At 33.4% G+C, this 14,483-nt stretch overlaps 1 protein-coding gene across 1 annotated transcript in view; it reads left to right on the top strand.

The window, feature by feature from the left end:
• Window positions 1-10,071, top strand: part of LOC145693039 (glucose dehydrogenase [FAD, quinone]) — a 40,485-nt gene extending 30,414 nt beyond the window's left edge. Inside the window, exon 2 of the mRNA XM_081768706.1 lies at window positions 6,410-10,071. Within this exon, the coding sequence (XP_081624832.1) occupies window positions 6,569-8,467 (1,899 nt within the window). The 5' untranslated portion in view covers window positions 6,410-6,568 and the 3' untranslated portion in view covers window positions 8,468-10,071. The remainder of the gene's footprint in view (window positions 1-6,409) is intronic.
• The last annotated feature ends 4,412 nt before the right edge of the window (window positions 10,072-14,483 follow it).

Here is a 14,483-nt window from a genome sequence, read left to right as displayed (position 1 = left end):
TATTTGTAAAAATTGAAGTTACGTAAAGGCAGGTAATTATTAGAGACGCAAGTTGCTAGAAAATCATTACTCAAATCAGAGGACAACTACAGTATAAAAATATTGTATCAATTCATAATTGTTTTTTATATAAAAAATATTAAAATATGTTACTTTCACAAAAATAAAAGAAGCATACTAGGAGCCTGTTATTGACAACCACGATATCAATTTGGTTAATATGTCAATCAATTATTTCATACAAGTAGAAATGCCAAAAAAAAAAAAAAAAACTAACTTGTTTATTGGGGGAGGGCTGGAGGTTTCTTTACCATAAAAGGCTATTTTTCCCTTTAAAAAAACCGAAAATTTTAGTTTTATTTTTGTAATTTTCTTATTCAAATTCTGCTTTTGTTTGCCTGTAATGCATTCTAGTAGTTTTAAATATGCCTATATAACATTCACTACTTGTGAATCCTGAATTCAGTCCGGGGCTGGCTATCTTGATTGACTTTCAAAGTGGCATTTCAAAGCGTAGGTTATGCAACCCAACCCTTCAAGAGTGTCAATTCGGTTGTCTAACCACATCGTCAAGTGCCTGAAAATTATAAATCTTGTCATATATGTTTAACGGATTTTGCAAATTCAAATTAATAAGCAAGAAAAAATATCGTAAACCAAGAAACAGACACAAAACATTATTCTTATATATATATATATATATATATATATATATATATATATATATATATATATATATATATATATATATATATATAATGTAGCTTATATTTTGCCCTCCTTTGAACAACACCATTGTGAGTGTCAGATATTCCATTAGAACCTAATGTAAGTTCACTTTACAGAATTAAAGCTATTAACAGCAAGGTCAATCCACTCTATGTGATCGAGAAAAAAGAAAAATTGTCGCTCGACCTTTTCAAAAAAAAAAATCTAATTTGTTCAGAAATGTTGAGTCGATATAAGAGTACTTCAAAATTACAATTAATTACTTTTACAACATCCAATGGCGACGCAGTGGCTGCCGTCATTTTACGTTTTCTCGGTTTCAGGCGTTTACGTTGTTTTGAATATCTCAGCATGCATTTCTCCTAGCAAATTGAAAATTGCTGGGTGTCTCCAACTTGTGCAGAGCTAAAACTTTGATCTCTCAACATTTTTGCCTAAAACCATTTGGAGGGGTGAAATCAGGGCCTACAGTAGAAGCATTTTTTGGACATTGAAGACATGTTTGGGAAGAGGAAACAGCTGACGTAGATCTCTGAATTTGTGTGTGCATATAGTATGGGGTCACAAGTTTATACACAAAAATTTGCAGACCTGTAGCTGCTCCCAAAAGCCTAAAAAAAAATTCATACAGTAGGAGAATTATGCTAATTCGGCCTATTTCACTGTCCAATATCTCCCATGGGCCTGGATTAAAAAAAAAAAAAAAAAACTGAAACTTTGGGAATAGTTACTCCTTTAGTACGCCATAGCAAACACAAGAGCGCGTTTTGTGTTTTTGAGCAGAAGGAGGTCAAAGTATTAAGTAATGACGTCACACTCTAGGAGGTGTTTTGTTCACAAACTCAACTGGAAACTCGTTGTTGTGAGGTAAAATAAAGTAGGATGAATGATTAGTCCAGTCAGGGCTCTCAAGCTCGTTTCTTTCGTCTAGTTGTAACTCACTTTTTTTATCACACTCACAAAAGCACTGGTAGTGAATGCTGCTATCAGCAGAATGCGAGAAGAGTCAAAATGCACACTTGGCAAAATGTCCGTAAGTACTCATTTCTCTTGCTGCTTGCTATATTAATGATATTTAACCATGATTATTCTTGTTTTAATTGTCAACTCATGCAGGAGACAGTTGTCCTTTCGTTTCATCTACATTCCCCAGTCAGTGTTTACAGTGAGTGAGAGTTCACTGACTGGGGGCAGGAGAAACAACTGTCTCCTGCATGAGTTGACACTTAAAACAAGAATAAACCTGATTGAATATCATTGATACAGCAAGCAGCAAGAGAAATGAATAGTTACGGACTTTTTGCCAAGTGTGCATTCTGACTTTTCTCGCATTCTGCTGATAGCAGCATTCTTCACCAGTGCTGTTGTGGGTGTGATAAAAAAAAAATGAGTCACTGTTACTAAAATATGATTAATATATATATTTGGTACTTTCGTCAGTTTTGTTTTATTAATATTGGGTATTGCGTTTTTAAGCGTCATCTTGAATTTTTACCTCAGTAACTGCTGCTTCCCCACGTGTTCTGCGTAATCTCCTATATAAAATGTGTCTTTAGCTCCTAAAACATTACCAACTGAAGTATTAGTTTATGCATAAATTGTGAACGATAGTGTTGTTACACGAAATCTGACAAGTACATTTTCAGAACATTTATTGCTATAGTATCACAAAACATTTTACTAAAATACTCTTGTCCCTGAAAATTACTCTTTAAAGTTTTACGAACAATTTGGTGGAATTAGAAAACCCATTGCGTCCACTGATTTGTATTTTTTTCTTTCCTATTTAGTGACCGATTTTCTTTGATTTCTTAACTTTTTTCCTTCATATTACAGTAATTAACTGTTGTATGTGTGTTATAATGGGAAAACGTATTGTTAACTCTTCATTAAAATTGAAATGTAGAAAAAAGTAAAAAAAATTCCAAGTTAAAAAAGCCATGGGAGAAACATTTCTTTCTTTTTTCTTCAAAAAAGCCGTTTATTTTCGAGCCTCCACATTCCTAATTATGAGATACACTAAGGTAACTGCAGGTATAAACGTCAGTGCAGCTAAATACGCAAGGTGTTCCGTGCTGGGACGTTTCCGACGAAATCTTCTAGTATGCGCCTTCAATATGTGCCACGGGCTTGGACAAGTCCGATTTGACGAATATTTCGGGAGACAGCGCTGAGACCGCCACGTCGCTATGCAATGTTGTTTGCTTTGGGAAGGTTTCGTGGAATGACATTATTATTTCAATAGATGTAAGAATCCGTTTTAGTACCGTACTAACTCAGAACATTGCCGATTGTTTACACCAATGTACGCCTTATTTCGTGTCCGTCTAGGAGCACTTTGTTTTGTACGTGCAACTTCAGTATTTGTGATTCCATGGCTACTAAATCAATACCAAGTATAGTGCAGCCTAATTCGCCAGGACTTGTGCAGGACTGACTGCAGAAGATAAAGATGTTTTCATTTGTCCCACATGTTACATGTAATATCGGTGTAGTATTTTTTTTTGTTGTTGTTTTTTTAAGTCACAGTACAATGATACTGTTTGTTTATCTTCTTATGGACTAAAACTTTTCAGATGCAACTTCATTTCAACGTTGGAGATTATCGTTTTTACATTTTATCTTTTTATCTTCATCTTGCACTTTGGTTACCGTATTATTATTATTTGCTTCAGCCATGTTGTGTAGTAATATTTGAGTCCGTATAATAAAGACGATGTAAGCAGTTGCAAGATTTATTACAGGTTTCTAGTAGTATCCTAGATTTGGCGAAATTACCTGCAAGTATTGGTAAATACGTCACTTTTTTCTTTTACCTTAGGTACAGAATAGAAGTGAGTGGCATCATTGTCACATGTTTTCAACAAGCAGTAAAGGCTACTCTGCACCGCACATGTGTTGTTCTTTGTTATGTTCCATGAAAATTAAGGTCTTAAAAATTCAACACCTTTAACATGGCGTATTTACCTGCATCTACCTTATTTCTACTAATTGGAAACAAACAAACAAACAAACACACACACACACATTATATATATATATATATATATATATATATATATATATATATATATATATATATATATATATAAAATCACACAACCTATTATAAAAATAATGTACCAAGTTATATATTACTATTTTTAAAAAGGTTACTTAAATGATGATGATGAACAAGAAAAGCACAGGGGCCACGGTAGCTCAGTGGTAAAGCGCTCACTTCTGCTGCATGGAGTCCTTGGTTCGATCCCAGCTCGCCCCAAGTGAACTTTCTTTGTGGTAGACAAACACCGTGTGCGTGGGTTTTGTAGGGGTTCTCCCGTTTTCTCCCACTTTCTTCATTCTACCATTTCATTAATTTCTCATCATCACAGTCTCCTTTAGCCTAACCGGCTTAAAAGACAATATCTAAAGATCTTCTGAAGTAAAAATGAACGAAATGCATCGTTTACCCAAAGTCTGCTCTCTTGCTTCGGATAAACACTTCTACTCCTACATTCACGTTTATTTTCCCTCACTCATTTCAATGTTCTGTTTCAAACCTGAACAGAACGAAATACGAATAGTTGATGAGAAAGTACAATTATATTTCATTCAAACAGATAATTTTATACATGTGTTCATATGTGTATAATTATGTTTAATCACTTTTTTTTTTTTTTTAATTCCGATAGATTTAAGCTGCAACTTTTTGTATACTCCCGTTTACGAGGAAGACGCTGGTATGTCTGGCTATCAACCGAATGGTACTTGATTTTTCTGGTAGTTCTCTTGGTTAAACGGACATTTCTAAGACGTTAGCATACGCGCCAGCGTGAAAGATCGGGTTCGATTCTCGGCAGGAGTTCATGTGGTTCAGATTTAAAGTTAAGCTGCACGTCCACGTCTCATATAGTCTCGCTGCTGAAAGGTCGCTTAACTGAAAATGAAACCAAATGAATGGACAGTTTTTTATTTGGCTTATATTTTATAATTTTTTTTTTTGTATTTTTATGTACGCAACAATAGATATTTTTTTCTTGTCCTTATGCGCACTTAATATTAACTTTGTATGATTTTTTAAAATTATTATCTTAGTAAAGAACCAGAAGTTTATTAAGAAAAGTGTTTTTAGATGATTAAGTAACATTTGTAGTGTAATATGATATATTCAAAGAGTTTTTTATTCCCGAACTATAATATCTGAGAAACAAACAAAATTTATATCCCAACTTTGAGGTCATTTTCATCGTAACACCATAGATGGATATGTTTAATAAGAGTTTGGTTGGATTCCACATCTTTAAATTAGCATAAAAACGGCAATGAGAAACTTATCCTCTTAAGTACTTTTTACTAATGCCATGAGCGTACGCACAAGTCCGTAAAGGAGGAAATAGGCTCCCACGTTCATAGAATTTCAGATGTTTGTATAGTACACATCTTCAATATGGTGAATGTTTATTTTTGTATAATATCTTGCTAAAGCGGAGTGTTAGAACCCCGAATTCTCATAGAGTACGCCATTGTAGAGCGGTAGTTCTTTAGCCAGAGATATCTTCCGTCTTCCTCCGGTACTTCAACAGAAGATGTAACATGAATAAGTTATGGATGATTTTCGTTAACCTCAACAGCAATACGCATCTTGTCAATGACAAAACTACATACACAGACACACAAAAAGATCGTCGACCGATAGAAGATATTCAGAAAATAATAAATAAAGGAATGCTGAGTTATTCTCACAGATAAGGAAAAGAGTAATTCACATAGCTCATTGTATTAAAACAATTTCTAAACTAGATATAAGGGAAAAAGAGTTTGTCGATATGATTTTTTTTTTTTTTTTTTTTTTTACTGATAAACTTAATATGTTTTACGTGTAAAGTAAATGTTGTGCAAGTCAAGCTGTCTTTAGAACACACTCATACATAAATATACACAAGAGGCTTTCAAGAAATGCTAACAATATTGCGAAAACAGAGTAAATATGAAAGGTTAATTTTGAAGCATCAAGCGTTAGAGTTATGGTGTTTAAAAGAAAGAAGACGAGAATTCTTTTATTATTAATTATTAAAAACATTCACTATATTAAAAAATTTATTATTTTCTGTTTTGTCTGTAAATAAGTAATTTTAATAGATATAAGCCTTGCGTTTTTTTCAACTATAACACAGCAAAACAGAAATTTAAATTTAATACGCAATCAAATCCTTGTTTATTTTAATAAAATATTTTATTTAATCTATCATTCTAAAGAGAATAAACAATTAGTGTATGATTGTTACTATATGTATGATAAACAAGTTAATTCTTAAGAAAACTGGTTTCAGAATATCAAGGATTCATTCCAAATGAAGAGTATAGGGGAAAACCACGCTAAGTCACATTTCGTAAATTTTTCAGGAGAGCGGTTTTAAAGCATGGACAAAGTGGGTTCTTCCTTATATGTAGAGTAGCGGGTTCTTCCTTCTAAACGATTAAAGAAATCGGTTAGAAAATATGATCAAGCTGTTACTTTCGCAGTGTTGTTATATTATTGGTAAGATGCCGCCTTTAGCTGCCTGAAAGGACGAAGATCTCAAAATCATGTAATTTGGACTTAGCGTATTTTCCCCTTGTATCCTTCAAATGTATATTGAATGCTTCCATTTTATTTTTTAAAATAAATTTATTAATTCTTTCTACTATTTAATTTCAGATTTTAACTGGAACTTGTCAAGTTCGAAGATCTTCATATCTTGAGAAATGATCCTTGGAGTACTGTACAGTGGATCCCGACAATCTCTGAGACGACACAGCTGACGAGTAACTGCAAGAATTAATTTTGTTATAGAAGCTTCAATCTTCGTCAATAATTATGGCCATTGTGGCTACAGTTGTGTTCCATGCAATCAAATCAGCTTTAGCCCTAGTGGGAACAAGTCCTATATGGTTTATCCCAACATTTCTGATAGCCCTTGCCTATTACCATTATGACCTGTTTGACCCAGAAAATAGACCTATAAACGTACGATCGGTAAATGATGAGTACGACTTTATCGTTGTTGGGGGTGGGTCGGCAGGAGCAGTAGTTGCGAATAGATTAACGGAAATTCCAGAATGGACGACGCTTCTACTGGAAGCTGGTGGTCATGAAACGGAAATTACAGATGTGCCAGTGATGTCTATATTCTTTCACCAAAGCAGGATTGACTGGGGTTATAAAACCCAGCCATCTTCAGCTGCGTGTCAAGCAATGGAAGGAAAGCGTTGTGTGTGGCCGCGAGGCAAAATAATTGGGGGGTCAAGTGTTCTTAATACTATGATGTATATTAGAGGAAATAGACGAGATTTCGACAATTGGGAGGCTCAGGGTAATCCTGGTTGGGGATATGAGGATGTGTTACCTTATTTCAAAAAATCGGAAGATCAGAGGAACCCTTATCTTATGAACAATTCTTATCATGCAACAGGAGGATATCTCACAGTTCAAGAAGCACCATGGCACACACCACTAGGACCAGCATTTGTTCAAGCTGGAGAAGAAATGGGTTATGAAAATAGAGACGTTAATGGCGAAAAGCAAACGGGTTTTATGCTTTTGCAGTACACCATGCGTAGAGGGTATCGATGCAGCACAGCGAAGGCGTTCTTGCGGCCAATTAGGCTGCGTCGAAATTTACACACAGCTCTGTGGGCTCAGGCTACCAAAGTGCTTATAGACCCGGAGACAAAACGAGCTTATGGGGTTGAGTTTCTCCGAGATGGTGCAACGCATATAGTTCGTGCTCGAAGAGAAGTTATATTATCTGCAGGAGCAATTAATTCTCCACAGTTACTAATGCTTTCTGGTGTAGGACCTAAAGAACACCTTGAAGAACTTGGAATACCAGTCCTTCAGGATCTCAGAGTGGGTGACAACTTGCAAGATCATATTGCGACTGGTGGTATTGCGTTTCGAGTAGATCCACCTGTTACGTTTATAATGAATAGAGTAGTGAACATTAATTCAGCTTTGCGATATGCTGTTCGAGGTGACGGACCACTGACATCAAATATTGGTCTTGAGGCAGTGGGATTTGTTACCACTAAATATGGAAACCAGTCAGATGATTGGCCAGATATGGAGCTTATGCTTACAGCAACGTCTGTTAATTCAGATGGTGGAAATCAAGCTAGAAAAGCGCACGGTATAACAAAAGAATTTTATGACGAAGTATTTAAATCCATTGAATACCAAGATACATATGGAGTATTCCCAATGATTCTAAGGCCAAAAAGCGCTGGCTACATACGACTAAGAAGCAGAAATCCACGGCAGCATCCACTTCTTTACCACAATTACCTTTCTCACCCAGAAGATGTAAAAGTAATGCGTGAAGGAATTAAATATGCAATGGCCCTCTCTGAAACAACGGTAATGAAACGTTTTGGAGCCAGGCCTCACAGAATACCGTGGCCAGGCTGCAAACATCTGCCATTTGGAACAGACGAATATTGGGAATGCTGCGTACGACAGTACACAATGACAATTTATCATCAAAGTGGCACCTGTAAGATGGGCCCTGCTTCGGATCCTACAGCTGTAGTCGATCATGAATTAAAAGTGCACGGAATTAAAGGATTACGAGTCATTGACGCATCTATAATGCCAAATGTAACGAGTGGAAATACAAATGCACCAACCATTATGATTGGTGAAAAAGGAGCAGATATGATCAAACAATATTGGCTTCGAACGTCAAAAAAGAAGAAAAAGAGGAGAGCTCGAGCTTGAAGATGAACAGTGAACAACAACATACTTTTACGTGCGTGTGTATGGAGTGCAACGTAATTTCTGTTAAAAATATAAAAAGAAAAAGAAGTGTGTGTATTCCGCATACAAGAAATGTGTACAAGCAAAAACAACAAAAACAAGCTGTTTTAAGTTTTATGCAGTATCGTGCATTTCTCACTGTGTGAACAGTGATTGTGATAAAACATCGACAAGATTATGAAAATACTTTCCAAGTCATCCGTAATACGACATACACGAAAGAATCTACATAACGTACGTATAATAATTTAGATTAGGCTTGAAATGTTGAGACATGCTGACGTCTATTCAAACACCTACATTCTCCTAAAAGATTTGTATACACAACGATAAGTCAAGAAGGTAGTTGTATGAAAGTCTAAAGATTGAAATATATTACGAAGAATGAATTTTTATTAGACAATTTTACGTAAGATATATTATAAGTATTTAACTAAAAATAAATGGAAATGCATTTCTTTTGAACAATACTCTACATAAAGGGAGTTACAATTATGAAAAATAATGCAAATGGGGAAGAATACAAACCGAAAGACGTTGTAAAATATTGTGATTCCTATGAGGTAGCTTCAAATTTTACAACCACTGTATGTATACTAGCTTATGTTTGTACTGTCAAAAATTGAACAAAATTCAACACCTATTGCATACAGGTACTGTTGGTATTACCAAAACTTCAGAATAAATGTTCCGAATAGCCTTTACGATATTATATAATATTGTTGAATCTGTTACTGTGTTGTGTTTTGCGTTTAATAATACAGCCTCATAACTGTTATTCGTTAATAGTAAATAAAGATAGTAACAAATAGTTATAAACTAGCAATTTATTGTGAAACTTTTATGATCTTGCCATAAGTATACTATTTATTTTATGAAGTATGTGTATTGTAAAATATTTAATATGTCTACTGATAAACCTATAATTGTTCACGATTTATGCACACTCTTGACTTTTTAATGTTAAATATTCTTGCCATGTGTATAAGTGCAAAAAAACGAATGACAATAAATATGAATAGACACAGAGGAAATATACTGTCAAAAAAAATGTTATATTGTGAAGTATTTAGTGTGCCTACTGATAAAACTATGTACCATATAATTGTTCACAATTTATGAACACTGTTGACTTTCTGATGTTAAATATTTTTGCAATGTGTAAAAGTGCAAAACAGGACTACAATAAATGTTAGATACTGTCAAAAGGAAATATACTGTCAAAAGAAATGTTATAATGAAAAGATACTTCAGATAAGAAAAAGTACCTTGGTTTATAGCTTGGAATTTGAGTCTGTTATTAGTTACCTAATTCGCGTATGTGACTTGAATTATTAATGTCAAATGAAATTATGAACAAAATAAATTGTTCATATGATTAATGTAGGAGAACGGTAGACGAACAAGATTTTTCCCTTTGTTTTTAACAAATTGGTTTGAAATTAATCGAATTCAGTGAAATTTTATTAGCTACTATTCGCATTGTCCAATCTACAATATTAATTCCACTTACATATGAAACTATTTTCAGTAGTACAAGTTATTAATGTTGTATGATATATATATATATATATATATATATATATATATATATATATATATATATATATATATATATATATATATATATATATATATATATATATATAAACGTTTCAAACGAAATGAACAATTATTGTTGAATTATTTTGTGAATATAGTAATTAAGATTAGTATATCGAGTATATGTTTTAAGTGTTGTGTATATAAGGTAAATAGTTTATTTTCTTTTTGATGTAAGCGAAAATGAAAATTATATCACGTAATTTTTAAAAAAGCATGGGAATTGCAGTTTGGCTCTAGAATTTACCTGTTCAAGTCAAGTAGTTCCTTGTTTATCAATGATAAGAAGAAATCATTTCTTCTTATCATAATGTATTATCTCACAATTCTTACATCAAAGCTAGAATCCTTTTATTGGGATTATACATTAAAACAAAACCAGAATATTGATATTGGACTTATATGAGGATATTAAAAATATTCCTCTATATTATTTTCATCAAGATAACTACGCCTCATTGCGATGTATATTAATATTGATAAATTCTTAGATTTCTCAGTTGTATCAGCTGAAAACTAATACAGGGTATACAATATTTTGAACACAAGTTGCTCACTGGAGTTTTGCATCTAAAGGAACTTTAAAACATGTCAATAAATTTATATTTTCACACAACTGGATATTATTTAAGTCAGTATTTCTAAAATCTAGGACTTCAAGCGTATTTAATATTCCGTATCCTTCGACAAAAATGGAAACAGCCCTGACACCACGAAATAAAATCGAGTAAAATAGTATTTTAAATGCAATGACTGAGTCTTAATTATATACGTAAATAATTACCATATACCATACAAAATTATATAATTTCCAGATTCTATAAAGAAGCATCAGAAATTTAACGGGTATATACATAATTGCCAACCAAAAACGTTAACAACGATATATTCTTTAGTCAGTAGTTTCGGAATGAGTTCAATATTCTTTAAACTTGACAGAACTGAATTTTCTGTGCATTACGGAAGAGTGCATTCTAAGTCGTCAATTCTTCGAAAATTTCGTAAAAAGATTATGTAATGAGTATATGCATTTTTTTCCTCTGCTGATTATACTATATTCTAAGCACACAGTAACTATATAGTTTTTGTCAGTTTTATACGGTCAGTCTTTCCATGGTAATATGAGTGGAGAATATCTCTCAACTTTTTCACTGCTGACAGCGAAACAGTTCTTAGCCCCTGTTAGAAGAAAGTTCGTTAAGAATGAAGGTGCTTTAAAAATATAACACATACCACAGCTAGAAATAATGATGTTAAGGTAGGTGTTGTGGTTATTGTATTATGAAAATTGAGGTTATAAAAGTCATTGTATAATATATGAAGTTGTACCTTGCGTGTACATTTATTAAGATTGGAGTAAATGGGCTCTATATATAGTACAAATGATTTTACCTATGTTTAGTTGCCAGGTTTAAGTAGTCAGTATTAGCAATTCTAAGATGACATTGCTAAGTATACAAACAAGTTGTTCAATCAGTTTGTGAATGCTGAAAACAATTCACTACCATTATCTTAAAAAAAAAAAAAAAAATGAAGTCTGCGTCAAGCCAAACAAATTGATATCTTCTAACATTTTTATTCAAACTACTGTATATTACGCATTAATTTACTTCACCTGGCACAGACTTCAATTTTTTTTATAGATAATAGTAATAAATTATTTTCAGCTTTTAAGCGCTAATTATTATTATTTTCTGGTTAAAGGAATCACCAAAATTACTACATCTACATGTTGAAGTTATGCGTGAACATGCAAACAATGAAGTTAGTTAATTACGATAATAACTTCACTGTCAACCATTGAAGAATTTCATGGTCTAGCTCCGAACACTATTGTCAAATCCTTATGAAGTTTATATAGACCCACTGCGAAACCATATTCTTTCAAACGAAAAAGAATCTTCAGAATCGGTGCAACCATGACAAAGTTATGTGTGATCATGCACACAATTATAGTATCAACACTATCAGCTATTAAGGAGGTTTGTAGACTAGTTCTGAAGACTATAATTGAAGTTATGCATGAACATTGACACTACATATATATAAACGGGTCGAATTTAGGACTTCCTCTTTTTTTAAGCCAGTTAAAAAGTAAAAATATGAGGATATTCGTGCAAAAATAATATTGATCAAAGGTGGGTATGATTCATGACGCCACGATTATGAGCTTTTAACCTACAACAATATTAAAACCCCGGCTCCGCCAAACTCTTGGGAAGTAGATTTTAGAAATCAATACCCTTTGAGCACTAGTTAGCTGAATAAATATGAACTCCTGTGGTTCAAAGAAAAAAGTTTAATTGTTCAGCACTGGAAATGACAGGAAGTCGCAACAAAGGTTTAAAAAGAAGTAAAGAAATGATTTTACTTTGTTAAAACAATTTTTAAAATACCAAAAAGCAAAACTGGTATCATTATCATTTGGAAAAATAAAATGAAATTTTTAGTTAAACATCATTGAGTTACATTCGGTACGTTGAAGGAGACAAATAATAAATACAAATTTATTGATGATGAAAGATTTTAAAAATGCTATGAATAGATATGGGGAAATTCAGTGCAAATCTACGAATACAATATTAATGTTACCTACCATAAGCTTATTATTCTTGGACCTATAAATCTCTCCTGTGTAATTCGATGAAACAACACTGTCAATGTGGTAACTGTTTCATTTTGCATGTTAGAATGGTTGGTTAAAAAAGAAAAAGTGATAGAGCAACCTGGGTAAGTAACTAGAGTTGTAGAAGGAAGGGGATGTAATATAATCTTCATAACACGATACGTCTAGACTACAAGCAATATCTTTCGAAGTTTCGGACTTCAAGTTATGATTTTGTTATTAAGTTGTTATATTTTGTAGCAAAATCATCGAAAAATAATAAAGCCCAATCAGCCGTGTTCGAAGTGGAAAGACAGTAGTGCCGGTATGTTTTATTACGATTTTGACTCGACATACCGGCTATCTAAATGTTGAAATATAATGATGGTATGTTGCCTAAAAGACTTCATTTGTATTTTAGTTCAGTGCATTTAGGTTTTGAACCGGAATTTTATAATAACAAGCTGAAAATTGGTAGAGATGTTCAGATTGTTGTCCTGAACAACACACTCAAAGTCCCAAAAAATTCCACTTGGGGAAACCAAGATATGACGTCATCAAGATGGCCGACGACAGAATTTATCCCTTAAATTTTAAAACGTCGTATCTTCTCGATATTTCAACGTAGAAGCTTCGTTCTTGCTTCATTTCACTCAGAATAGATTCAAAATTATTATTTATGACGACTTCTTGTCATATATTATTGCTGTCTTTAAATATGGCGCCTTAAAGTGAAAGGAATGTGTATTTTCAATTTGTATTTCAATCTTTCTCTGAGTAACTTTGAAACGGAATTATATACGGAAAAAGTAATCAAAAGTGATGGTGACGTTCAGGAAAGTCTTTTAAGACCTTGCAAAAGAAGACAATTTACCGGTGCCTTGGATGACAAGGCCAAAACGATGGTAGCTATGTGAGCATATGAGGAGGGGAAGTCAAACATAGTGTAGGAATATGTCATTTCGACTATATAATCAATCATATAAGGAATTATTAAACACACAGCTACATAAATAGATCTAGGTGCAATAGTCAAGAAGGGATAATTGTGTATATGCTGGCGATTCGACATTGCAGCGGCCATACTGGATTTTCCCTCTCCATGACTTTATATTCCAAAATGGCTACTATCACTTTATCACGTTACCAACGAAGTCTATTAATTTGACACCAACATCATAGTTCTAAATACAATGGTCGGGAAGAGAATATATTTTACAATAAATTATTCCTAGCATCAATTACATTATGCACGATCACATTCAATTCTACCCACTCTATGGCCCTATATGAATTATCCACATGTTCGTTATTGCATGTAGACAATTTTATTATAATACGCAACAACTAAACACGAAAATCATAATTATAGGTACAATAATACGAAAAATGTAAGTTGTATGCTATAAATCCCATGTTCCAGCATCGAGTTCGAGTTCTCTCACTTTCGTTATTCCAACATTATCATTCACTTTATCATCACTGTCTCCCTTAGCCTCGGTGCATAATTGTGGAATGTTAAATTTTCACGGGCACGGTGTATCAGTGGTAGAGCGCTTACCTCTCGTGTGTGGGATTTCTGGTTCGACCTCGCCCAAGGAAGTTTGTAATGGACAATATCGTGTCCGTGGGTTTTCTCGGAATACTTCCAATTCTTCCTATATTCTCATTCCACCAATTTTACCATCATCATTCACTTGCCTTAATCGTCGCCCCACTTAGCCTAAAAGGCATAATCGTGGGACGTTAAACTGAAAGATATAGCTACAA

This window comes from Thermobia domestica, chromosome 8 (genome assembly GCF_964235325.1).
Source record: "Thermobia domestica chromosome 8, izTheDome1.hap1.1, whole genome shotgun sequence".
Classification (NCBI taxonomy): Eukaryota; Metazoa; Arthropoda; class Insecta; order Zygentoma; family Lepismatidae; genus Thermobia; species Thermobia domestica.
The sequence above is the reverse complement of the archived record's forward strand: the minus strand, read 5'-3'. Positions and strand labels throughout refer to the sequence as shown.